The sequence below is a fragment of the Oikopleura dioica genome, chromosome 2 (genome assembly GCF_907165135.1).
Source record: "Oikopleura dioica chromosome 2, OKI2018_I68_1.0, whole genome shotgun sequence".
NCBI classification, from domain to species: domain Eukaryota; kingdom Metazoa; phylum Chordata; class Appendicularia; order Copelata; family Oikopleuridae; genus Oikopleura; species Oikopleura dioica.
In genome coordinates this window covers 4614266-4638000 of record NC_137292.1, presented here as the reverse complement: position 1 = coordinate 4638000, position 23735 = coordinate 4614266, and the positions used below count along the sequence as shown (strand labels likewise).

Sequence of the window (23735 nt, the reverse complement as noted above, 5' to 3'; positions counted from 1 at the left end):
AAACCCCATGTCAAGATAAATGCCTGAACGCCAAGTTTGAACATACAGATAACATAAATACAACAGCGGTTTACAAAAACAACTTCGCATACTAATTACAGGAGTTTCAAAGAACCCCTTTCAAAATTTCATTGAAAATGCGTTTTTGGGGAGATGTCTGGAACCCTCATAAAAATTTCGACAAATTTTGCGTGGAATTTTCAACAAGAAATTTTCTTAGATTCGGAAACTGGCGAATCACCAGCCGAGTAGCCGCCCACGCAAATTTTGTCGATTTTTTTGTCGGTTCCAGACACCATCCCTTTTTTATAAAAACTTACTCGAAATTTTGATGTAAACAGTCCAAGGCCAGGAATTTTTGAGTGCAACTTGTCCACCAACAATTCGCTTAAAATTTGGATCTTCGACGAATTCTGGAATCGTCGCTTTTTCGACTTGAGGGCGAATAGTTCAGAAAAAGCTGCACTTGGGCTCTTTGTTTTTCTGCTTTTTCCTTTCTTTTTTTTCGGAAGAGGTTGGAGGAAGATAATTGTTGAAAAGAAGTTCGCACCCAAACTGGCTTGTCGCCGCCTTCTGTGTGCTGGAAGTTGATTAAACAGGGATGTTCTAGGAGCGAAAGCTGGGTTCGAGCAAATTGACAGATCCTGTGGATTTTCTGGCAAGGGCTTCTCAGTCGGAGGCTCTGTTGTTGGCTTCATTGTAGTCGTCGTTGTCGTTGTGCTGGTGGTCGTGGTTGTGGTTGTCGCCAAAAACGCTCGCTCTCGTTTTCATCGTCGCAAGAGACTTTTGGGTAATCATCGTCGTTGATGGATGGAGTGATGCCGGTGACGCTGGTGATCCATTTGTTGTACAAATTGACTCGGGTGTAGACTCCGGGCTTGCCAGCGCGGCCACAGCCGTATCCCCAGGAGGTGACGCCATAAACAATCCAGGGCGATTCTTCGCCAGTTTGACAGAGAAGGGGTCCACCTGAGTCGCCAGTGCAAGCATCTTGTCCGCCCTCATCGAATCTGAATTTTCGTGATAAAAAGTACATGTTATCAATGTTTCAATTCAACAAGCGATAAAAAACTTGTCCAAAAACAGTTGGAGTCTTACCCAGCGCAGATTGCATATGGAGAGACGAGATTGTAGGGCTTCGGCAGTTTGACGCACTTGGATCGAGGGATGAGCGGCACCGACACCTGCATCAAAATGTCCGACGATTGATCCGAGTTTTCTGACGTGACGCCCCAGCCAACTGCGACGCATTTCTTTTTCCGTATTGAAAAATGCCGGGAAGGGATATGATGTCATCCCTTTTTTGGAATCAAATTTGGAGGTCAGAAAATGAGTTTGAATTGCCGCTGTCAGACCTGTTGTGATTGAATCTTAGCAGTGGCCTAGGATAGAGAGAATGGACAGCGAGATCAAAAGTGGTTTTGAAAATAAACTCGACTTGTTCAAGAGACCACAAACGTGTCGTCTACGTCACCAGCAGATTTTCCCCACTTTTTGAGTCGAAAAGGGTCCAGCTAAAGGCTTGTAAAGACGGAGTTAGGGAGGTGAAGTTTATTTTGCACACAAATAACGTAGCATAAAAAGGTTCTTTTACTTGAAAAGAGGGTCCAATCTCCAAGTTTTTATAATAAAAGAAGTCATTCTAGAGCCGTGAAAATCGAGTTATAAAATCGATTCGAGTTCAACTAACTTAATAGCCACTTCGTCTCCCCTGCTGCACGAAAATCCCTTCTCCCCGCTACAGGTTTACGTTTTTCCCAATTACGGCTCCGAGCAAAAGTCACGCCACTCGGCCCCCAAAATCCCCCGCCACAATCCAGCTTAGAAGAACCCAAAAACGTGGCTGCCGCGCCACATAACGTGCCGCGCAGAACGCCCTGATTCTCTTTTATTTCAAAGGGACCACAATAGGGAACCTTAAGCTTCCGCTGCTGCGATTTATCCCTTTCATCCTCTGTTTCTGTTTTTCTAAAATTGACCCTTCCTTGTCATTTATTTTGAGGTTTTTGAGAAACCCAAATTCGGTCTTTCCATTCTAGAGTCATGAAATATTCAATACTTTCCTGCGCTTCCGGTAGGCAAATTGAGCTGTCTGGTAGACAGATTGGTCGAACTTCGGAAAGATCTCCCATTGGTGCTGGCTTGACAAGACGGGCAAGAGCGATATCGTGTTTTAGGATTCGTCTTAAGAAGAACTGTAATGAAGAAACTCTGTATATACTTTTGAATAGAAAAGTCAGTAATTAAAGTATTGAAAAATTTATAAAGATGAAAATAACACGTCAGTTATGGTCTCTTGTTTACCTCTCGTAAGATGGATGAATCACGAACTCCCGAATATCAATCGAGTCAATATGCTCTTTCTTCTCCGAAATCTTATGCGCGCCAAAAAGAGCATATCCTTGCGCCCCATATCCAGTCGGAACACAATGGCCAGCAGTCAGAACCCAGTACGGCGAAATCAGTGTCCCTCCGCAAGTCATGCAGCCATCCTGTTGGCAAGAGACGATGTAGGTTTGCCAAGGCCAAGAATTTTTAACAGCGTGCTCTCCGCCGATAATTCGCCCGGAGAATTCCACTGGGGTGCTTTTGGCTTTCGAACGGTTACGTGAAATTTAGCGCATATCACGAACGAGTTTTGACATAATGCTCCACCCATGTTCCGCAATTTTTTCTCCAGGAGAAAATGTTACTATAACTACACATTTCTCTTCTTTTAGAAAGAAAATAAAGTTTTCCTCTGGGTCAAAAAGTAGGTCACGTGACCGTTTCCTGAACATCTGGAACACCGCAAATTCCCTCTTTTTGCCAGCCTTTTGCGTCTTCATTGTCCGGCAACTTGAGGCCCGCACTACTCCTGCTGGTTATAGTCGCATATTTCATCTTCGTTCGGCTCGGATAGGCCAGAATCAATGGATTGGTATTGGTTCACCCAGCTGCTCACGGTCTTGAATTTGGTGTAAACGGAGGCCGATTCGACGCCACATTCTTTGACAGTATTGACGATTCCATACAGGACCCAGGTGTTGTCTTGAGGAAATCGGCACATGATTGGGCTTCCAGGAGCAAAGAACACCCTTGTTTCTGGGAAAATGAGCCAGATCGAGCGCAGTTTTCGTAGAGGCCGTTTATGTTGACGTTGTAGCCGTGGCGAACATTGCATCTTTCTTCTTCCATCGGCTCGATTTGCGTTTCCGTCTGTCCGTCGGGGCTGACAACGACGCATGTGGATGGCTTCCCGTCCAGACAGAATGATGGAGGAGGCAAGCAGATGGATGTTGACGACTCGCGGGCAAGTTTAATCATAGACACGTCCACGCTATCAGGATGGTCGATTACCCGACGAACTCGGGCAGGGGAACCATTAATGATGACGCTAATTGAGGAAAGACAACGGGAAAAAGATTAAATTAAGAGACTGATCAAATAGAATTTCTTCTGGATGAACTTATGAACTCAAATGTCAAATGTCATTGTCAAATGTCATGTCAATGTCAAATGTCAAATGTCAATGTCAAATGTCAATTGTCAATTGTCAAATGTCAAATGTCAATTGTCAAATGGCAAATGTCAAATTACAAATGACAAATGTCAAATGTAAAACGTCAAATTTCAATGTCAAATGTCAATGTCAAATGTCAAATGTCAAGTTTCAAATGTCATAACGACATGATGTCTTTCCATTTTCCTTATCGTTGCTCCAGAATCCCTCCTCAAACAGTTTTTAGAGGTCAGAACAAACTCTCCGCCGTGAAGAATTGCACCTCCGCATTGTTTACAATCGTCTCCGACACAAGAGTTAATTTGGACACTGTAAGGAAAACTGCCCACATTTGACTTTTTGGCCGTCGTAAATGCTGGGCTCTATTCAGATCGAGTTCGATAATACTTTTTGTTGGCAATTTTTGAGACGAAAATGAATTGATTATGCATTTTTGAAGGCGAAAATGCGTCAAAAACCTTGTCATTTTATGCTAATTTGGATCTTTATCCCTCAGAAGAACCCACTTTTGAATTACAGTTCTTTCAAAAACAATGATTATCCGAATCGTCATTATTGAACTTCTCTTTCATTTTTGTCAAACTCGCCATCGACATTGACACCACCAATGAACACATGAATATCCTCTCTCTCCGCTGCGATGCGCTGTTGAATCGCCTCCGTCGCGTTTGTCGCTGATTTACTGCATTGTAACACTGCCTAAAAGATTAGGCGAAATTAGTTACTTGAGAGCAGGATGGATTTAACAAACGGAAAATCCAAACCGTGAACACTAATTTTTGCTAGCATAATGCTGTATCAAACTCAAGATCTTTGGGAATGAACTAAACACGGGAAAATTTAAGGACCCCCCTCGTCAGCTTTTTTCAAAAAATCAAATTTCGGAATTTTAAAATTTTGACCCCGGAAATGGTTTTTCGGGTCAAAAAAACGATTTTAAGGCTCTATTTTTTGGGAGTATATCTCGACTCTAACACCCTTAAAATCGCGTTTGAAAATTGGACTTTTCGCCGAAAATTGACGAATTCACCCAAATTTTGGAAAAAGTATTGATTTTTGGACCAAGAATCTTGGTCAAACATTTCTCTTTTCAAGTTTTGAAGCAAATTTAACCTGAGGACCAAAAATATGTTGTTTTTAAATTTTCATTTTAAAAGGAAAAACCTAAGGGGGTCCTTAAATCGGTAAAAATTAAATTTTATCACATTTAACTTCCGTATTTATTCGAGAAAGAACAGGTTTATCGAGAAAATCAGGCAATGTCTTATCGAATCAATAAATGCGCTCATTTCACGGATATCGAGATCCTTAGAAAACTAATCCTATAAAGCAGATTCACTGAGCAGAACCACTCGACATGTGTTTCCAATTAAACGAGGCCTTCCATGGTGGCTTGTTCGTGAGCGAATTTGCAGGCGTTTTCAAATTCATGGGTTTGTTTTATAATTTTCAGCAGAAAAAATCGGCTCTCAATTTTAGCATTGCCAATTTGATAATCGTCTTTTGAAATATTTAATCTTTATAACTATCATTTCGTAGAAAAAGGAAAATATTTGATCTTAAGTCGGTAAACAACAAGGTCTTTTGTGGTTATAAGAAAAGAGGTACATGCTTCTAGAGTTGGTGAAATCCTGATAGTTGGGGCCTTATCAGCCAATCAGAGTCGAGTTTTCTTTCAATCAGCCAATCGAAAGCGAGATATCCCCCTTAGAACTTTCATCCATTCATAGCTCTTATCCAACGAAGAAGAATGATCTGGAAACTTCGACTTTCAAAAGTCAAGTTGAAAAGAAAAAGCATGAAGAATTATTCCCAGTCCTTGAAATTCGGAATCCGTCTGCTCGGTCAGTGACAGATTTGCGGTCCTAGCTCTATTTGCATATTGAGCTTCTAATTGGCGAGTAATTATTGTCCTTACTTTGCGCTTTCAAGAGCTCATACACATAAAAGTCACGTTCAATTTTCCGCCCTTTTTTACAAAATTCATCAAAAATCAGGCAAGCAAATTCGTTGTTTTGAGACACATCAAGAGTCGAAATTGAGTTTGGAAATTTAAAAATCTTGTCAACCTTGCGTTTGAGAAATGTTTTTAGCTTCTGATCTCGCAATCAATCGGTCAAGATCCTAACCCACTTACGCCCATAAGTAAGGACGTACCCTGGGAAAAATGTTGTGTTGACAGATTTAGGCTTATTTCTCCTATTTTTATCGAAAAAGAGGAAAATTTTCCGGTAAAGAATCTTAAATGTCGATCTTGGGGAAAAGGCCCAACATTGATTTTCAAAAAATCTAAACTGGATTTTTTCCGCTTTTGGAGATTTGAGCGTGTTCCTGCGGCCGAGCAGTATTCACGTTGGGCAGCTTGTCGCCTAATTGAATCTCTCACGCACTTCCCAGCCTTGTTCAACCCCCTTTCTACTTGTGTTTTTGCTTCTACAGAAATTTTATTCAATGACAAAAACGAGCTCTTTCACGTTATAAAAACTGAAATTGAACTTGATTCTCGATCAAAAAATAAGAAAAAATTGAAAGAGAGAAAAAGATGAAAATAAAAATTATAAGTCGGAAAGTGTCTGAATCCGGTGGTGAACGTTATCAATGCCCAGCAAAACATCTATAAAAATATCGCTCGTGCGCGCTAGAAAACTAGACATTATCCAGCGCAACGAGTTTTTTCGAACTCCCGGTTGGGTTTCTCCGTCTTCCTGTAAAATATAGCAATGAGTCATTGCCGATGACCCAGTTTGATATGTAATAATGGATTCAGGTTAATTCAAGTAAATATGATTCTGATCAATAAATAGGATATCAAGTGAAAGCAGTCATCGTCGACTAGAAATAAGTTTAAAAAATTATTGTTTCTTAAATCGAAATGCCTACTTATGGTTTTTATTTTTTTTCAAAAAATCAATCGGAAAAAAGCCAAAAAAGTTCACAGTAGAATTGAGATACCTCAAATCGTCAGGGGGTTAAGAATATTTACTCCTGCTCGATAATACAAGTAGTAAGCTGTTAGGTGTCGCCTTATCAGTTGAAGCGAAGTTGAGTTTGTTTAAAAGAGAGTCCGAGATTTGGCCTGAGTCGATGAGTCTTCTAATGTCGTTATAAATCGCTCAAAGCGGCTCACTAAGACGCGCTTTACAACAATGAGTTAACACTCGCCGCGATTCAAATGACAAGACTCCAGTTTCCGATTATTTTTGACAACAGAAAAATGATTTGGCGGTGTATATATATTACTTCCTGTTTTGGTAACTACGTAGGGTAACTAATCAAATCAAAACTAAAACTAGAAAGCAAAAAAGAATGATATGGAATTTTATTTTCATACAAATACGAAATGAGAGGACTTACTCATGATTTTTAATAGGGTTGGATATAAAAGGGAGCTGCCAAAAATTTTGGTCAAAAACAGAAACTTCTTGGTCCTTGAAAAAAATTATTTAATAATAATTTGAAAAATAATTAAATAAAATTAAATAATTAATAATATATTATTATTTAATAATTATTTTTATAATTATAATTTTTTATTACTAGAATTATTTATTTATTAAATAAATTATTTTAATAATATTTATTTTTCTAATTAATTTATTATATTTTGAATTATAATTTTTGAGCTTAAGAAGATCGAAAAAAATCTTCAAAATTTTGAGAAATTTTTGACGCACCAAGTTAAATTCTTATTATCAAAATTCAACAAAAATTTCTACCCATCAATCTGAAATATTTTTTATGTTATATCTTTTCGTAACTTACATGTGATATGTGCAAAAACCCCAGTAGGGGAAGTATTCTTATCATTCTCCTTCTTCTTCTTCTTCTTATCACAAAATTTCTTTGATTCTTTCTGTATCAGATGTTTCAAAGTTCTCTTCTAGAAAAATAAAAAAAAGCGTCTTCCCAAAATATCTCAGGTCAGAAAAAGGGGTGAACAGATGGAAAGTCTTTGGTGAAACAAAACGAGCGGTGAAAATCATGAGAACGCGCGATTCGCGCGCGAGCGCCATCCAGGAGCATTTTTTTCTTTGCTTGCGCGGGGGCCGATATCTGGTTTCTTATGGGGTTCGAGGGCTCGGAAATAAGTTTTCGGAAAAAATTTTAGGGCTTTTCATATTATCAAAAAATCAAGTCAATTTCAAAGATTAAAAACTTCAGGATAAAAACCATAAAATCTTTATTTTTTCAATAAATATCATCTTTTTAACTAATTTACTTTGCGATTTTATATATAAAATTAAAATGGAAGGCTTATGTACCAAAGTTATCGTGATTTTATTTTCTTGGAATCATAAAAAATCTAAATTTTAAGAGAAAAAACAACCTGATGTAGTTTTTAAAAATCAAAGGACAAATTATTTCAAAAATTGAAGCCTAAGACTATTGTATTAGTAAGGGCAGGAATTTGCCATCTAAAATGTTTAATAGACTTTCGGTCTTTCCGTCGACCAAATTTGGTCACCTTTATCCCCGCGTTCGGCACGTTTGATCGCCAGCCTAGATTGTGGTCGGCACGTTGTTAATCTCCTCCTTGCTCCTGTAACTCTTACAGACAAGCGGCAAATGCCAATAACAGAGCTTTTTGTTCTCAGACGCAACGGAGGCTCCAAAGCGCGAAGCTCTTACGTACTGACATTTTACGGTGCTTTAGGGAAAAACACGATCTTTGAAAGTTTAACTTATTGTAGTGACACCCTTAAGAAGTAGACGAGAGTGTTTTTTCTTCGCTTGCCCTAAAGCGACTATCGGGCTGGAATAACGGTTAAAAAAATTTGAAAATCTTAAGGGGATCACTCCGAAATTGCTGTTTGAAAAAAATGCCGAATTGAGGGGTGGATCCTTAAGGATTTTTGAATAAAGTGGTCAGTAAAATATTTCGTGATCGTAAGCGGAAATCGATGTTAGTCACTTTCATTTATTGTACTGACACCCTTAAGAAGTGGACGCGGGTGATTTTATTTCAGTTGCCCTCAACCAATGATCGGACTAAAACATAGACAAATAAAATTTTCAAAATCTTAACGGGAACACTCCGAAATCACTGTTCGAAAAAATACTACTTGACTTTAGGGAGAGGTCCTTGAAAATTATTGAATTAGAGGCAAGTTTAATTTCTTGTGATCTAAATAAGCGGACAAGAAAGTTTTTGTTAATGTTTCTAAATGTTCAAAAGTCGACTTGTTCCAAAGTCAACAAACAAAAACGCAACAAGTAATCAAACACGCTAACAACTCGGTTAGCGTTCGGTCTATTTATTGCGATTCGGTATGAAAATTCATGCCACTACGTGTCTCACCGCGAGAAAAGCGGAAGTGCAAGACAACAGTGGTTGGATTTGGGACGCGTTGGAAGACCATAATCTTCCCCGAGTCGGAAAAGTCAAAATTTCGACAGAAAAAAACCTTGTGAACATCTTATTACATCAAATATCCTATTTCTGGAACATTCATTTCTTATCGGAAGATAATTTTCATTGATAATTTTACCGCGAAATTGAGAAAATAAATTCCACGGTCGATTAATTTCTTGTTCTTTTTTTATGTTAAAAAAATTTCATAAGAAGAATCCGGCTGGGCGCAACAGCCTGTGAAGAAAACCTGAGTCAGGGTCTAACGAGAGCTTGAATAAAAACGTCGCGGCTTTTTTGACCCTGACTCAGGTTTTCTATACAGGTTGACAAGGGGAGGTGTCAGGAGCAGAATATTTCGACAAATTTTGCGTGGAAATTTTCAACCAATCAAAAGCTTTGATTCGGCAGCGGAGTAGCCGCCCACGAAAAATTTGTCGAAATTTTTAGTCGGTTTCTGACGCTTCCTCATCGACAAGCTCTATTTTACGACCTAGACGTATATTTTTCGTTTTTTAGACAGAAATTTGATGATTGAAGAAGCTTCATAAATTGAAGAAGCAGATTGAATCGTCTAGGCGAGGAATTTCATCTCTGTTCCTTGAACATCTAAAAAGAAGAAATTACACTGATTTCGACGATTTTCGACCATTTTTTGACCTTTTCCAGCGAAAAAGATTTTGCCCCAACTTGCATATTTTTCGTTAGAAGAAGTGAAAAATTCGGCCTTTGACATGGCCGCAAAGTTCAGTCTTGGATTCTGGCGCCGCGCCGCAGAACACGGAGCTCTTTAACCCTAATGCTACCTAAATCAGATTCCGCTTTCTTTTCAAGCCAGCTACTCGCGAAAAATAATCACGTTTGTGGACACTCAACTTGTTTTAGATTCCACACGGCGGAAGAAATTCTCGATCATTCTCGAAAATAAAAAGAGATTTTAAAAAGGGATCTTTACGAAGAAAAAACCATTTTTGACAGTGCAAAAAAGTGTCACAAATGTCACCAATGTCACGAGAAAATGTTTCTTTTTGATAACATTCGTATTGTGTCGTTAACATTCGCGACATTTGTGACATTCGTGACATTTGTGACATTCGTGACATTTGTGACATTCGCGACATCTGTGATATTCTGAGATTTGTGTTATTCTGACATTTGTGACATTCTGACATTTTAGACATTCGTGACATTCGTGACATTTTCAGTACTGATCATAATTTTCTATTTCCAGTTTGATTCGTCGTCAAAAGGTCACTTGAAGAAAATCGATTGAACTTACACGCTTCTGAAGAATTAAGGTCCGTCGTCATTGTTCCCGACTCATCATCTGAGTCCTCTGAGCCGTTTGATTTCGTCTCTAGGCTCAAGTCACGAATGAAGCTTTTTGTGCTTTTTCTCAAAACGCTGCTTTGTTTTTCCTTCCGAGTCATTTCGCAACCCCAGATCAGTCAGGGTTAACAAAATCAACGATTCCGCTTCTTGAACTCGCTTTTTCAAAGCGCTGAGCGAATGAGAAAAAACGATCCTTGGGCAAACGCAAGTTAAGTAAATGCACAATCCTAAGAATAAAATTATTACGCCACCGAACACCAGTAAGAATGGAAGAATTGAAGCTAAAAATAAGTTAAAGAGGGTCGATTGTTTTAAATTTACCTGCAAGCTCGTAATTTTGTACAGTTGCATTCAGATAAATCTGTGAATTTAGTAGCTCTTCTGAAAAAAGACCGTTAAAATTGATCAAATCGAAAATACCATAACTAGGGTTGGCAAAACCTTGGGTGATCGAGGGAGTTCTTGGGCCTCAAGGCTAGGGTTTTCTCGCCTGTGATTGGCTGACACAAACTATACTGGCTTTTGATTGGCTGAGAGAAGACCATAACCCCTTGTCACCAATGATTTTGAAGATTTTGCCCACCCTTTTACTGAAAAGCTAAATTTTCTTACCATTTTTGATGGTTGATTCCATTATTTTTCAAATTTTCTAGTTTGTTTTTCTCATTTCTTCTTTTTCGGGAAATTTTCTCTATACGATCACATCAGTTCTTGTCTAAAAATTCTCCCTTAGAATGCGCCAGGTGTAATTAGATTAATGGACATGCAAAGAAAAAACAGGTCGAAGAAAGGAAGGCTCAGCTCATCTAAGAGACAAAAGACCTGAAAACAGGGTAGATTATTGAAGTTCATTTTAGTGCATTTTTAATGCAAGTTCATGGCGACATATTGAAAGATGGGCGTATCGCGTGTCGTCGACGGTGTTTTGATGCAAATTTGAAACCGCAAGAATAAAGGAAAATGTCAAAGAAAGAGATTCAAGATCTTTCTCGAAAAGACAGATTTTGTGCGTTATAAATTGCTATTTTACCAAAATTCCGAAAAAAAAAATAAAAAAGGGAATTTAAAATTGGCTTTTTATTAATTTATTTTCCATTCTTTCTTCAGGTCTTATGACTATAAGGTAGCAGTAATGACTATCAGTTAATTTCAAAATATCAAAATTATTCTTCGAAAAAATCTCTTCCTTGATTTCAAAAATCGCCGAATCTCTCTATTCGGCGAATAGTATTCGCAGTTGTCTCTATTCATGTTGACTAGTTAAAAATGCCGCTACTTATAACTCAATTTACCAAGATCGTCATAATCAGAGCGCAAAGAACGAATTTGTTTTATTTTTTGCAAAAGCGTGAGCGGCCGAGTAAACAAATGAGCGTAAGAATTCCTGTCATCTCTTCAGAACAAAAAATCTATATCACAATTCGTTGTGATCGAAAACAGCAGATTATAAATTCATAAAGCGCACTCGTTCTCTGAAAAATAATGAAGAGTCCCGCAACCGAGAAGGGATGATTTTTGAATGAGAAAAATGGTCAGATTGTTGAATTTAAAATTGACAGAAAAAAATGGAAGATTTGTCGATTTTGTCGAAATCTTCATAAAATTTATTTTTTCACGAATTAGATACCGCAAAGACCGATGATTTAGACAGAAGTTTTCTCGAAAATTTGCTCAAAATCCCAATTCGAAAATTTGCCATAATCTTTGGTCTTCGCGGTATCCTTTTCATTGTTTTTTTCCTTCTCATAAAAGAATCTCAGTATGTGACAGTAAATTGAGTTTCTTCAGCGATCTCATTATCGTCGTCGGCGGCGTGTCAGCAGCTATTATTAGACCAGTATTAATATGATGACTCATTCTGACATAGGATGAACTTACAGAGGGTGATCTCCCTGAGGATCTTCATAAGCTCATTTGGCGTCATCGGATTTTCAAAAAAAGATTGCTCTATTGTCGAATTTCGCGGTGAAAAAACAGAGCCAACGACCAAATCTGTACATGTCTCGTGATCGTCCCATTCTAGCTCCAAGTCTTAACAAGCTTTATTGATGCTGAGACCAAAAATTCAAATATACCTTGAGACATTTAATTGAAGGAAGCGGTTTTCTCTTTAATTCTTGCTTTTGCGGCAAAATATCTGTAAACCGGAGCCCGAGAAGAAGAAAAGGCGGGGAATCTTGAAGTGCCAAATTAAAAATTTAAAAAGTTGGAAACTAAATAATCGCGCTTAGCGAGCTCTTCCTCCCCAAGGGATGATCAGCCGCATCTAAGATTCAGACTATCAAGTAAATTATCAAACTTAATTTTCAATAAAAGTTTCTTTGTGTTTGAGAAATCAACATCAAATAATAAGTTTTGGACTGTATTGGGAATGACGGATTTTGAAATTTACAGTGACAGGTTTTGCAATATACAGAAAACGCTCCTTGAGCTTTTATTATACAACTTCAAGTTGCATTCCAAGCCGATTGGAAAGCATCATTAGATCAGCAACATCTTTGAAAAGTTAGTTTCTGAAGATATTTTTCCGAATTTTTACCTTGAATGCCCCAGCAGCTAGATAAATCTTTGGAAACAACAAGCTTTGATAGCTTTCTGATGTTTTTGAAAGCTGCAATATCGAGTGAAGAAAGTGGATTTTCTGAAATATTCAGCTCCCTGATTTGGCGACAAGAGCTGAAATCGGCGGCGCGGAGAGATTTTAGCTTGTTTTTCGCGAGATTGATCGTGTCGATCTTCAAAAAGCATAATTTGAAAAGGTGAAAAATGAGATGAATGGTTACCTTTCCCTTCGCAAACTTGCAATAGCCATTGAGGTGTCCGAGATCTTCTATGGCGTTTCCTTCGAAGTTGAGATTTTTCATGAGCTTGATTCGTTGTTGTTTTCCTTGTCGGCTAGCAAAATCGCGCTCAAAAGGAGGAATATGTTCAAGATTACTCGCTTTTTTGGGATTTTCTTCCTTGATTCCGGATAATCTCACCGAAAAAATATTATTTTTCAATTTTTTTCATGATATCAAGGAAGAAAATCCGCTTTCCTTTGCACTCAAGCTCTCTTCTCTTCATATCAAAAGCGCAGTTGCCATTCAATGTCGCCAACCCTCTTGCCAAGAAACCAGCTGGAGCCGAAGTGGAACATGGTCGATCGCAAATTTTCGTTTCAGATCGAGGACCAGCGCAAGAATTGCCACCAACGCAAATTCGAGTTCGAGTTTGAGTTCCAGAGCCACATTTGACGTTGCACTATTTCGAGTCGAAAATTGCCCGATAAAAAGATCTTGCCGAAAAAAATTTTTTCAACCCTTTTCCTGATTCCAACTTCCCCAGGCTCCCCAAGAGTTGCACATTCCAGCCCAGCACGATTCCGCCTCAGCACTTACCCCAGAGCATCCCCACGGCTTGCTACACTTTCTATTTCTAATCCTCCTACCTGATCCGCAAGTTTTATCACAAGCCGACCAATTCGACCAGCTCAAAAACTTCGGCTTCGAAGCAACCGCTGTTGAAGAGCTTGAAGAGCTCGCTGGGCAGAGAGCGACTCGGCATTGCTGCATCTCACCTTCGGGGCCTTGGCAACCTTCGCACATTCGGAAACGCCATTTGATTCCGATTCCGCAGGTTCGGGTGCAGGATGACCATTCGGACCATTCAAAGACGGATCTGAAACAGGTAAGCTAATCAAATCGAGAAGCCGTTTGCGGCTTCGAGTTTTATAGAAAAAAATCCGCGCTGAGCCGCGGCTTTTTAAAATTTTTGACTCGAAGCCGCAAGCTGCTTCTCGATGTGAATAATCAAAAAAAAATTTTTTTTTCTAGAAATTTCTAACATGTTTTCTTTGTGTTTACCTGTCGAAATCATGGTCAGTCAATCCGGAGTCCGTGCGAATGCCGGCGATAAGCCGCGCTGGCGGCGCCGGAGCAGGTTCACTTTATAAACGCTCACGAAAACAACGACAGGTGGACACTTTCGGATTCGCATTCTCTCACAATTGCAAATTGCGCCTGACACTTTTCAAGATAGTCCGAGCTTGTAAATGTCAACGACTTTTGCGAAATTCTGATTTCTTGTTTTCGTGAGCCTTGCCTTTCTGAAGTACAAAGTCCTGCAATACAACCACCGTTCCAACCTCTTGGGCATTTTCCGCAGAAACCACCTTTCTGAAGAAATTATTGAAAATTTCCTTCTTTCTCTAGGTTTCTCTAGAATTTTTGCTAAAAATCGAGAAGCCGCTTGCGGCTTCGAGTCGGATGAAAATTAAAGCCGCGCTTTGCGCGGCTCCTTTTTTTCAAACTCAAAGCCGTAAGCGACTTTTCGATTTTCGAGCGATAATTCTAGAGAAATCTTGATTTTTAAGGCAATTTTTTGTGTCAAAAATTGGATCGAAAAACGCGTGAGATGCTAATTTATCGCTCAGTTTTATCGGTCATTTATGAAAACAGGCTGTTCTTATCGCGCGTATTAGTATATTTAATTTAACTTACCTCGTATAAACTTGGCGTCATGACGACAGGTGCGTAGTGGCAAACCACAACGTGAAAGGGGTTCTCTCCGAGCTCAACCCGGCTCAGCTTCATGAACGCGTCGACGACTGAGGTGCAACTTGAGACCGCGCAGCCCATTTTTTCCTGAGAAGCTTTTTATACGCGTTTTTTATTGAGAAAATAATTTTATAAATTGTTTAAATAAATTTTCTCCGAAAATAACCAGAAAGGGATTTTTTTGGCTCGGTTTATAAAAGAATTTTGAGACATCCAATTTAGCTTCAAAAATTTCCTGAAACGTTTAATTTGAGATGAAAAGCCTTCCTGTTCGGCGTGAACGAGAACTTCGTAATGGCCGCATTGCGCTTCGCAATGGCCCGTTTCGTAGTTGTAGTATTTTCGCTCGTCGTAAAAACCATCAGTGACCCAGACGAAATGGTCCGTTTCGAAGGTCTTTGGGCCTCTAAAGACCGCGATGTTTTCTCCAATCGTGTAGCCCCATTTCGAGTGGCGAAGCTGGTCGGCTGTCGAATGGCCAAATTGGCATCGACGAGCGTGTTCTGCTGCGGATGAGGCAAGGCTAAAAAAGTTTCAAAATTTTTTGTCAAAGATAATTTTAAAAAAGATTTTTTATAGATTCAGATCGAGAAGCCGCTTGCGGCTTCGAGCGAAACAAAACAATTAGCCGCGCTCTGCGCGGTTTCAAAATTTTAATTATCTCGAAGCCGCAATACTCGAAACTGAAATTGAAATTCTTAAGCCGCGCGAGGCACGGCTTATTGTTTCATTTTGCTCAAAGCCGCAAGCGGCTTCTCGATTTGGATACATTTTGAAACAAGAAAGAACGTGTAAGGATAAATTGAGCAAAACTGATTGATTGCTCGTAATTCTGTTTGGTTTGAACACAAGTGTTCCGTTAGATGATTGAGCGAGTAAATGAGCAAGAAGCTGGATCAGATTTTGGGAATCTGAGTTATCAGCGGAAGAGTTACCTTTCATCCCAAGTCACATATTTCATATTTGCGGGACGGGGCTTTACGGCCGCGCGACGCAAATTCGCAGATGCCACCAGAACGTCTTTATCAGCTGGAAAAGAGGTCTTTTTTTATTGAACAATTTTCGCTTTAGAAAAAAAATCATCTGAAAAATTCTGTTAGAAATTCTCGAAAAACGTAACATTTGTCATTTTTCTATTGACCAGAAAGATAATTTACCCAGAGTTTGCTTCACTAATGCTTAGAAAAGTAGCTCAAGGTCAGGGTGCGAGAATAAGAGGTTGTTCGTTTGACCTTTTTTCAAAATAAGACCGTTCCTTGAGTGAGGACCTTGATGTTGTCGACTTCGCCAGTTTTGACTTTTCCGTTTCGTTTGAGAAATTTTGTGCTTCTTTGTAGAATGTTCATGCCTCCAGCTGGTTGGTACATCAGCCCGTCTCGTTTCACTAGAAATGAATGTGATTTATGAAGATCTATTGGTTAAAGAATACAAAAAATGAATAACGAAGACCTTTAGTGACTAGTTTTGGTATTTCTTGATCGAATAAAAACTCCAAAAAAGCCGCGCGCGGCTTTCGATCCAAAAATAGCTTATTGCGGCTTTCGACTCGAAAAAAAACATATTCGACCCGAATCTTTTCGCTCCAACAGTTACTTTCTTGACAAAAAGCCGCGCGCGGCTTTGTCGAGGTCCAATTTTTACGAAAAGAAAGCCGCAATCGGCTCTTTTTTAGCAATTTGAGACGATTTGATATTACCTTTGACCTCCTTTAGCGATCTCTGACGAATCCGATACTCTCGTTTTCCCGCTGCAAATGAAATACACAATGCTATAAAATTTGAAATCTTCATAATCGAAAATTCTGCTTTCGATTTTTCTCTTTTCCTTTCAAAAAGTTTCAGTTGAAGATGGTAGAGCTTCAGGAGACAGTTCTTTAACTCGACGCAGCGTCGAAGTTCCGCGCGGAACGGGCCGCGGAACAGCGCCCTCAGAGGAAGCACGAATTTTCGAGGATAAGGGAGACAATGATTATTGGATTAACTGTTTCGCGGCTGGCCACTAGGACTTCCGGAAGTTGCTTTTTCGAGGATAAGGTTAATTTTGCTCAACAAAATTTTATCGAAATTCATTCTTCAAAAAAAAAGAAAAACCATAAAAGTGAATGAAATTTTCGATCCCCAATTTTATTTCATATTTTAAAAAAATGAAGTTTCAAATTAACTCTTTATACATGATTATTCATTATTCTAAATTCATTTCAAATGAAAATTTTTGAGAGCTATTATTCATTAAAAAACGCCAAGTCAGTGAAAAAATAGCGCTTTGGTGGAATATTTGATCAGCGGGTGGCGATCGGTCTTTGCAGCCGCCTGTTATCCGCTTTGCCGCCGTCCGTGCCAAATTGCTGCTTCAGCTTCGAGGAACACCCCTAAGCTCAACAAATCACAAGTCCATTATAATCATTGACTTACGCTTCTTCTTCTTTTCATTCGTGTTCAATTTCGTGGAACCTCCAAGCCAATCGTCAATTTTTCGATTCAATTAATTAAATTTTAAAATTTGTAATTTGCAGAATTTGTAAAAAAAGAAAGGTTGTTTAGAACGTGACCTCGGCCATGACATCGTTGATTGCCTGCATAATAATCTGCATGATTTATTATTCGAGATTTCCGGTAATCGGAAGCCACCGTTTGGACAAAGTGGGAAACTCGTTTTTTGAGAGAAGCTCAGAGTTTTGATTTCCACGCGCTTTTCTAAACCACTCTTCAAAATTAAAGATGCTCAAAAATGATAAAAAGAAGTTCATATAAAAATTCCAAGTTTCCGCCCTTTTGATTGGCTAGGAAACAAAAATGAACCCTTTGATTGGCTTTAAAGCCAGATTTTCAATTTTACTATCGCTTTTTAAAATAATTTTCTTTTATAAAAAAATTAAATAAAAGTAAAGAATTTTTTTATTTATTTTTTCCTGTTTCTTATCTTTTCCGACCAAAAAGGTTATCAGTATTCGACCAGCTCACGTGCAATTCAAAAAACGTTGTTTTGAAAGGTCAAAAATCTCGGTAAAAGAGAACATTTTTAGGCGGTGAGTAAAAACGGAAGCGAAAACGTTCACTGAAATGTCTAAACGGCTGGCATCGGTATTTTCGAGCATGCTGGGTCAAGGAGCGATCTTGGCCCCGCGCGCATTCAAGCGCTGTCACGTGGCGCGCCACGGAACATGCTCAATATTTCGCCGAAGATTTAACAAATCTATTATCTTCAAAGGGAAAAAACTCTTTTTTCAAAGAAAAGAGAGTTGGAGTGGAGAATTTTGCTTTGAAGCCTCAATCCTTGTTCGTATTTTTGTAAGTTAGATTCTTCAAGTTACTAAATTCCGCACTCTTGTTGTTATTTCCCGCTCTCAAAAATTAGCAAATAGGTATGTTGTAGCATAATGAATTATAGTTTATAAGATCGGCCAATAAATTATTAACAAAAACTGACCTGTGAAAGACCAGTCTAGAAACACTGAGTCAGGGTTTGCAGCAGTTTTCTGTAAAGCCTGACTGAGGTTTTCAAGACAGGGTAACCCGCCAAGACTTTACCCTGAGTCAGGATTTGAAGCAGCTTTAAATTTTGCCTGACTCAGATTTTCTAGACAGGGTTCCCTGCCCAGACCTAACCCTGAGTCAGGATTTGAAGCTTCTTTATATGTAGCCTGACTCAGGTTTTGTAAACAGGGTTCCCCGCCCAGCGCTTACCCTCCTTTGTTCCCCCCTTATTTTGTTATTTTTCCTGTTAATTGAAGCTTTTTTCAGCCTTTTTAACCCTTTCTGAACTTCAACCGTCTGAACTCGTGGCAACTCAAATAGAGATATAAAAGCGAGACACGTCCGTTACCGTTATGTTGTAATAGCAACTTATCAAATCGAATCGAGTATCCTCCTAGAAAGATAAAAGACAGAAAAATTTGGAAAAGATATAATTTAGCGGCAAGAAAGTTATTTGGACTGCCTGGTGGTTAAAATTCTAGAGGAGTTTCTAATTACGTGAAATTACGAGAGGTTTATGACGGTTGAAAAAGAGACGATGGTGAATTTTAAATCGCATAAAAAGCAAATTATTCATCAAATTCAAAATCGATGATGAACTGTTTTTTGCCACGCGTCATTGAAAAAGCGGATTTTTTTGAGATTTTTTTATATTTATTTTTTAAAAAACGAGTTAGTAGGAAAAAAGAAGTGGTAAACTGAGGCATTATTTGGTGGTTTGAGATTTTTGAACTTGCTCAGATGCGATGTCGGTTTTTAGCTGCTCCGATCCGGTTCTTGATTCTTCTTTGATTGGTTCGAGTTTGGGAACTTCGATGAGCGATTCTTTCTGTTCTACCGGGTCTTCTGATTGTTCTCGCTTGTCAGTAGCGGGGCTTGATTTTTGGCGGAGTCCGCAGCAGGTCATTTTTGTTTTGCTTTCTTCTTTTTCCGGTGCAGCTGGTTCTGGTCCTTCTGGTTCTTTGGCTTTCGGTTCTTCTGATTTTTGCTCTGTTTTTCGGATGAGTTTTCTGAGCTCGCAACAGCCAAAGGTCGACTCTAAAAGATGATTAAATTGAGGAAGAGATGACAGTAATGCAATAACCTTTTTTGGGTTGTTCTTTTTCTGGGGCATTTTCAGCAACTTCTATATCTTTCGTTTCTTGTTCTGGTTCTGGCTCTTGTTCGGGCTCTTGTTTCTCTGGTTCTTCAGTTTTTACCATTTCTTCTGATTTTTCCTGCTCTTGGGCTGCTTCTGGTTCTTGGGTCTTTTGAAGATCTTCGACTGCTTCGTCGAGTTTTTGCAAAACTTCGGGCTTTCCATTTTCTTCTGGTTGCTTGTTTCCTTCTAGATCTTCTTTTTTCTCACCGCTGCAGCAGGCGAACCAATCTTTCTGGAAAAAAGACGGTTTCTTTGGCTCTATTTCTGGGGATTCTTCGACCTGAAAAATTCGCTCAAGAAATAAGTAGCAAATAACTACAAAATTTACATTTTCTTCAATTTTCTCTTCTACTGCTTTTTCTTGAACTGGCGCCGCTGGTTCCTTGGTTCCACAGCAAGCTAGCCAATCTCTTTTTAGAAATGATAGTTTCTGGGATTTTTTAGAGCTCCCGGAGGAATTTGAAGACAACGAAGAGTTTGATGATGATTTTGAATCGCATTTGACGGCTTCTTGTTCTTGAGTTTCTTGTGTTTCTTGCTCTGGTTCGGCTTCTTCTTGCTGTTTTGGTTCTGGTTCGGCTGGCACAGGCTCGGGCTCAGAGGTTTGTGTTGGTTCAGCGACGATTGCTTGCTCGGGTTCAGACTTTTGCTCGGGAACGGGCTCGGTATTTTCTTCAGGTTCCTTTTTTGGATGCCAATTTCAACAATATTTGAAATAATTGAAAGTGGTTAATTATTTTTAGGACAAAATTTTTGTCATTTTCCTGAGCAGCTTGGTCTTCACAACATGATTTTGAGTCGTCGCTGCTTGAAGAACTTGAGGAATCGGCTGCTTTTTCCTGCGCCTCCTTGATCGCTTCCTTGACAATTTCTTCCGCTTTTAAGTCCTCAACTAATGAACGGCTTTAATACAATCTCGCCGAATAAATCAACAAGGATTACCTGCCATAACTTTGGGAGTGCCAAATTTGCTCGCTGCTTCGTAATTTTCTTTCACCCATTCAAGCTCGAACCAGCGTGTCAAAGCCTCGGAAAGGGTCAGTGACGATTTTTCCTCGGCCTCTTCGGTGTCTTTTTTGTAAAAGAAGAAATTCAACCTGAAATAATTTTTGACATTCAAGCTTCATTTGGGACGATTTTTCTGCGGAGAAATACGCAAAATCGTGCTTTTACGAGCCATAAGTACAACCTGGCTTCTGAGCCCTGATCGGTCGTTTGAAAGTTCAAAATGTGAACTCGGGCTAATCCAGGCGCTTGTTCCAGGATTCGAACCATGTCATTTTCTAGCTCTTTTTTGTAGGCCGTGAATTCCTATTTTGTGTTGTCAAAAGAAATTATACAAAAAATATTTTTTACAAATTTTAAAAATTTTGTGATAATTTTGTCAAAAATATTTTTAAATTATTCATTAATATTTTTGATAATTAATTTTTTAAATAATTTTTTTAAAAAAATTAAAAATTTTAAAAAATATTTTTTTAAAATGATATTTTTTATAATTATGATTATTTTATATTCTTATTTTTTTTAACGAATAATTTCAAAGGTAGTCCCTATTAACAGACTTCGTTTTTTTGATAAGTTATTTGAAAATAACGAAATGCAGGTGTCAATTTATTCTTCATTGTTATCGAAACTCAGTTATCGAAACAAAAAGAGCGCCCTTGCTGAATATTTTTAACGAGGCCTCGAAAAGGAATAACATTCCTCAGACAGCGAGGGCGAGATGCCAATCTCGCGACAATCATAAAATACTTTTGTAGCCTCTTTAGTGGCTTATTAATGCTTCTACGGAAGTTAAGTCCATTTGAAAAAAATACTTAACGATCTCTACTTAATTACTAGATTCCTAGACAATTTGACAATTTCCCTTTGAGCGATTATCCAGGACGGCTTCGTCGACGACTGATGTCAACGGGAGGAGGACGGCGATGCAATTCGTTTTTGATCGACCTGAAAAATTGATGATAATCCGTTTGAATCTTTTTGATATGTGTAGAAATGACTCAAATTGCTTATTTTTCAGCATAAAGCTGACAGTAATGACGTCTTCTATAGAACATAAACATATACATATGTATTTTTTTGCTTTAAAAATGCATAAATGATAATTTCAAAAATATTCTTTAATTTAATTACCAATTTTTTATAGTAAAACAGCAGGTTGATAAGTGCATTTTAAAGATGCTTACGCAATAATTTTCGCAAAAATTTAATTTTTTTTTTGATTTTTTTCACAAAAAAAAATTGGATTTTCTTGTTGATTTTTTTTTGTTTTTCAAAAACTTGATCTAACCTGATAGCGTTCTATAAATTTTGTTGACAAATGACATGATGAAAACTGAGTCTTGCTTGACCCTAAAGGCCAAATTCTCTCTTCAATCTGAAATCTGCTCGGAGCGCAAAGTGCTGAGCAATTATCGGTGACACGCGAGTGGTACGCGCCACCAGAGGGACAGATCTCAGCGGGACCAGCCACTTTTACTTATAACGACTGCTTTTACAACCTTTAAACCCAAACCTTCCTTCCGAGTCAAATTCCAACCTGGACCCTATTGTAAGGTCTCTACTTGGATCATCACTGTAGATCGCTATTTTCCTTGATAGAGTCAAACCGGAAGTCAATTTTAAAAAAAACGCCATGTCAGAGTATTTATCCTTTGAAATTCCAATTATCGATTTTGAGCTCTTAAAAAAGAGAGATGAAGAAACTCGAGAGCAACTTTTTAGGGCACTTAGCGAATTCGGTTTCTTTATCCTCAAAAATCACGATGTTCCGGAAACTCTTACCAAACGCTTGGAGCTTGCTTCTGAGAATATTTACAGAGCAACAGACGAGCAAAGGATGAAAATCAAGGATTCTCAAGGGAAGTTGTTAGCTGAGGGCGATATTTTTCAAGATGAAGCTTTCAAAAATTCACCGTTTGTATTTATTAGCGTAAAAGGCATTATATTTGAATAGAAACAACTCGATCAAATTGGACGAAAACAAAGTTGACACCGTCTTCTATGATTATTTGAAAGCAATTTCCAATCTCGGCTATTCTCTTCTAGAGCTCTGTGAAGAAGCCCTCAACTTCACTTCTGGCAGTTTGCTCGACAATAATGATCCCAATGGAGCTATCCTTGATGCTCTTTTTTATGAGAAAACTCCCCCTGGAAAAATGGGAACAAAGTCCCATTATGACAACTGTATGATGACGATTTTAAAGCAAGATTCTACCGGTGGCCTTGAAATACAGTATGACGGCGAGTGGTACCCGGTAAAGCCAATGGTAAATTGCTTATTTATTAATTTCGGAAACTTGATGGAACACTTTTCCGATGGAAAAATAAATGGTAGCGATCTTCACGGGGTTTTATCAAAACATATATTTTAGCGGTTTATCACCGGGTAAGAAGCAACCCGGGTCGAATTCGATACATCTGGCCTGTCTTTCTTGCGCCGAATCTCAATCGTGACATGACTCAAGTCATAGATTTCAAGCGCCGAGAACAATCTGAGATCGACAATGCCGTCAAATGTCTTCGTTTCCACCATCGGGGCTGGTACAAATTCAACACATTCACTGATCTCTAATACTTTCTGGAAAATAAATCAAAGCAAAGTTTCTGTTAGAAAATTCCTCAAAAAACAAGAATCAATAATTTTCCTCAGCTTCCTACTGATATGATCACTAAGAGATGGAGACACCGAAGAAAGTTGCCAACAGAAAAAGATCGAAGACGAAGATGCTCATGATTGACCTTTCTAGAATTCAGAAAATAAAATTCTTCTTGAATGAAACCACAATTATAGTTTCCGTTAACTGTTAAATTATTGATCAGTGGAAATCACTTGACTTCTGCCATTGTCCTCGTTGATCTCTGTAAGCTGGTCGTCGGATGATTCTATTGAGACGTATTGAAAATGACCGTGATATTCTTCTCGCGAAAATATTCTTGATTAATTATATTGATCCCTGACGCATTTATAAACGAGCTCGAAACTCGAGTAAACCAGAACCAAAAAAATCTTGAACCAAAAAACTTCGAAAACTGAAAAACCAAAGAAAAGAAACGAAAAAATGAACTTCCAGAAAATCTTCTTCATCCTTTCGACCCTCCTCGCCATCATCGCCGCCACTCCAGTACGAAGAGCCAGCCACAGTCACTTGAAACGCGGCCCCCGCGGCTGGTTTACTCAACGAAATCGAGGGTTGAGTCAGCGACAGTACGCTAAGATCCAGCAAATGATCCGAGAACAGAGCTACAGAAAAGTCGTCGGCGACGATAAAAATGGATATAGAATTGAAAAATTTTCGCATTATCACAGACGACAGTAAAACATTAACTGCTTTCTGCATCATATTTACACTGCCCATTCAATGAAAATCTGTACTTTTAAAGGCTTTTGAAA

The 23735-nt window shown here is 38.6% G+C and overlaps 6 protein-coding genes and 1 long non-coding RNA gene across 7 annotated transcripts; 1 reads left to right on the top strand and 6 right to left on the bottom strand.

Moving 5' to 3' along the window:
* Positions 1 to 554: 554 nt before the first annotated feature.
* Positions 555 to 2603, bottom strand: LOC145697789 (serine protease 33-like; the record flags this gene model as incomplete). Its single annotated transcript, XM_081775000.1, has 4 exons — positions 555 to 1010; positions 1099 to 1253; positions 2016 to 2184; positions 2305 to 2603. Coding segments are annotated over 4 exons (939 nt in total), but the record flags the coding sequence as incomplete, so codon positions are not given.
* A 1091-nt stretch (positions 2604 to 3694) lies between these two features.
* Positions 3695 to 7440, bottom strand: LOC145698681 (uncharacterized). The gene is made up of 3 exons (XR_014133938.1): positions 7265 to 7440; positions 4064 to 4201; positions 3695 to 3862 (listed from the first exon to the last, which is right to left on the bottom strand). It is a non-coding gene; the product is annotated as an uncharacterized LOC145698681 (long non-coding RNA).
* A 5098-nt stretch (positions 7441 to 12538) lies between these two features.
* On the bottom strand, positions 12539 to 13738 carry LOC145697788 (uncharacterized). Its single transcript, XM_081774999.1, has 4 exons — positions 13615 to 13738; positions 12968 to 13125; positions 12724 to 12919; positions 12539 to 12680 (listed from the first exon to the last, which is right to left on the bottom strand). Exons 1-4 carry the CDS (start codon positions 13736 to 13738, stop codon positions 12622 to 12624), a joined length of 537 nt encoding a protein of 178 aa, XP_081631125.1. The 3' UTR covers positions 12539 to 12621.
* LOC145698676 (uncharacterized) lies at positions 13679 to 14815 on the bottom strand. Its single transcript, XM_081775892.1, has 3 exons — positions 14666 to 14815; positions 14030 to 14341; positions 13679 to 13844 (listed from the first exon to the last, which is right to left on the bottom strand). Exons 1-2 carry the CDS (start codon positions 14801 to 14803, stop codon positions 14123 to 14125), a joined length of 357 nt encoding a protein of 118 aa, XP_081632018.1. The 5' UTR covers positions 14804 to 14815; the 3' UTR covers positions 13679 to 13844; positions 14030 to 14122.
* Positions 14816 to 14862: 47 nt separating this feature from the next.
* On the bottom strand, positions 14863 to 16579 carry LOC145697787 (cysteine-rich venom protein VAR6-like). Its single transcript, XM_081774998.1, has 5 exons — positions 16419 to 16579; positions 15991 to 16106; positions 15658 to 15764; positions 14934 to 15245; positions 14863 to 14875 (listed from the first exon to the last, which is right to left on the bottom strand). Exons 1-5 carry the CDS (start codon positions 16510 to 16512, stop codon positions 14863 to 14865), a joined length of 642 nt encoding a protein of 213 aa, XP_081631124.1. The 5' UTR covers positions 16513 to 16579.
* A 2303-nt stretch (positions 16580 to 18882) lies between these two features.
* Positions 18883 to 20643, bottom strand: LOC145697786 (uncharacterized). Its single transcript, XM_081774997.1, has 6 exons — positions 20526 to 20643; positions 20279 to 20433; positions 20083 to 20228; positions 19665 to 20018; positions 19280 to 19616; positions 18883 to 19233 (listed from the first exon to the last, which is right to left on the bottom strand). The coding sequence occupies exons 1-6, from the start codon at positions 20609 to 20611 to the stop codon at positions 18902 to 18904; spliced, it is 1410 nt and encodes a 469-aa protein (XP_081631123.1). The 5' UTR covers positions 20612 to 20643; the 3' UTR covers positions 18883 to 18901.
* Positions 20644 to 22181: 1538 nt separating this feature from the next.
* Positions 22182 to 23661, top strand: LOC145697784 (uncharacterized). The gene is made up of 3 exons (XM_081774994.1): positions 22182 to 22258; positions 22299 to 22611; positions 23416 to 23661. The coding sequence occupies exons 1-3, from the start codon at positions 22182 to 22184 to the stop codon at positions 23659 to 23661; spliced, it is 636 nt and encodes a 211-aa protein (XP_081631120.1).
* Positions 23662 to 23735: the final 74 nt, after the last annotated feature.

What these genes read in the sequence shown, in the direction of transcription:
- LOC145698676 (XM_081775892.1), bottom strand. Translation starts at nt 14,803, where the DNA reads ATGGGCTGCGCGGTCTCAAGTTGCACCTCAGTCGTCGACGCGTTCATG. An exon ending in TGACGCCAAGTTTATACGAG is followed by an intron (nt 14,342 to 14,665) that starts GTAAGTTAAATT and finishes TAATTTCTTCAG; the next exon opens with AAAGGTGGTTTCTGCGGAAA.
- LOC145697784 (XM_081774994.1), top strand. Translation starts at nt 22,182, where the DNA reads ATGAAAATCAAGGATTCTCAAGGGAAGTTGTTAGCTGAGGGCGATATT. An exon ending in GAAGCTTTCAAAAATTCACC is followed by an intron (nt 22,259 to 22,298) that starts GTTTGTATTTAT and finishes ATATTTGAATAG; the next exon opens with AAACAACTCGATCAAATTGG. An exon ending in GGTACCCGGTAAAGCCAATG is followed by an intron (nt 22,612 to 23,415) that starts GTAAATTGCTTA and finishes ATGAACTTCCAG; the next exon opens with AAAATCTTCTTCATCCTTTC.
- LOC145697787 (XM_081774998.1), bottom strand. Translation starts at nt 16,512, where the DNA reads ATGAAGATTTCAAATTTTATAGCATTGTGTATTTCATTTGCAGCGGGA. An exon ending in GCGAAGTCGACAACATCAAG is followed by an intron (nt 15,765 to 15,990) that starts GTCCTCACTCAA and finishes CAATAAAAAAAG; the next exon opens with ACCTCTTTTCCAGCTGATAA. An exon ending in TATGTGACTTGGGATGAAAG is followed by an intron (nt 15,246 to 15,657) that starts GTAACTCTTCCG and finishes AAACTTTTTTAG; the next exon opens with CCTTGCCTCATCCGCAGCAG.
- LOC145697786 (XM_081774997.1), bottom strand. Translation starts at nt 20,611, where the DNA reads ATGGTTCGAATCCTGGAACAAGCGCCTGGATTAGCCCGAGTTCACATT. An exon ending in CACTCCCAAAGTTATGGCAG is followed by an intron (nt 20,229 to 20,278) that starts GTAATCCTTGTT and finishes GCCGTTCATTAG; the next exon opens with TTGAGGACTTAAAAGCGGAA. An exon ending in AGGAAAATGACAAAAATTTT is followed by an intron (nt 20,019 to 20,082) that starts GTCCTAAAAATA and finishes CATCCAAAAAAG; the next exon opens with GAACCTGAAGAAAATACCGA.
- LOC145697788 (XM_081774999.1), bottom strand. Translation starts at nt 13,738, where the DNA reads ATGCAGCAATGCCGAGTCGCTCTCTGCCCAGCGAGCTCTTCAAGCTCT. An exon ending in TGATAAAACTTGCGGATCAG is followed by an intron (nt 13,126 to 13,614) that starts GTAGGAGGATTA and finishes ATCCCAAAAAAG; the next exon opens with CGAGTAATCTTGAACATATT. An exon ending in GCAAGTTTGCGAAGGGAAAG is followed by an intron (nt 12,920 to 12,967) that starts GTAACCATTCAT and finishes TGCTTTTTGAAG; the next exon opens with ATCGACACGATCAATCTCGC.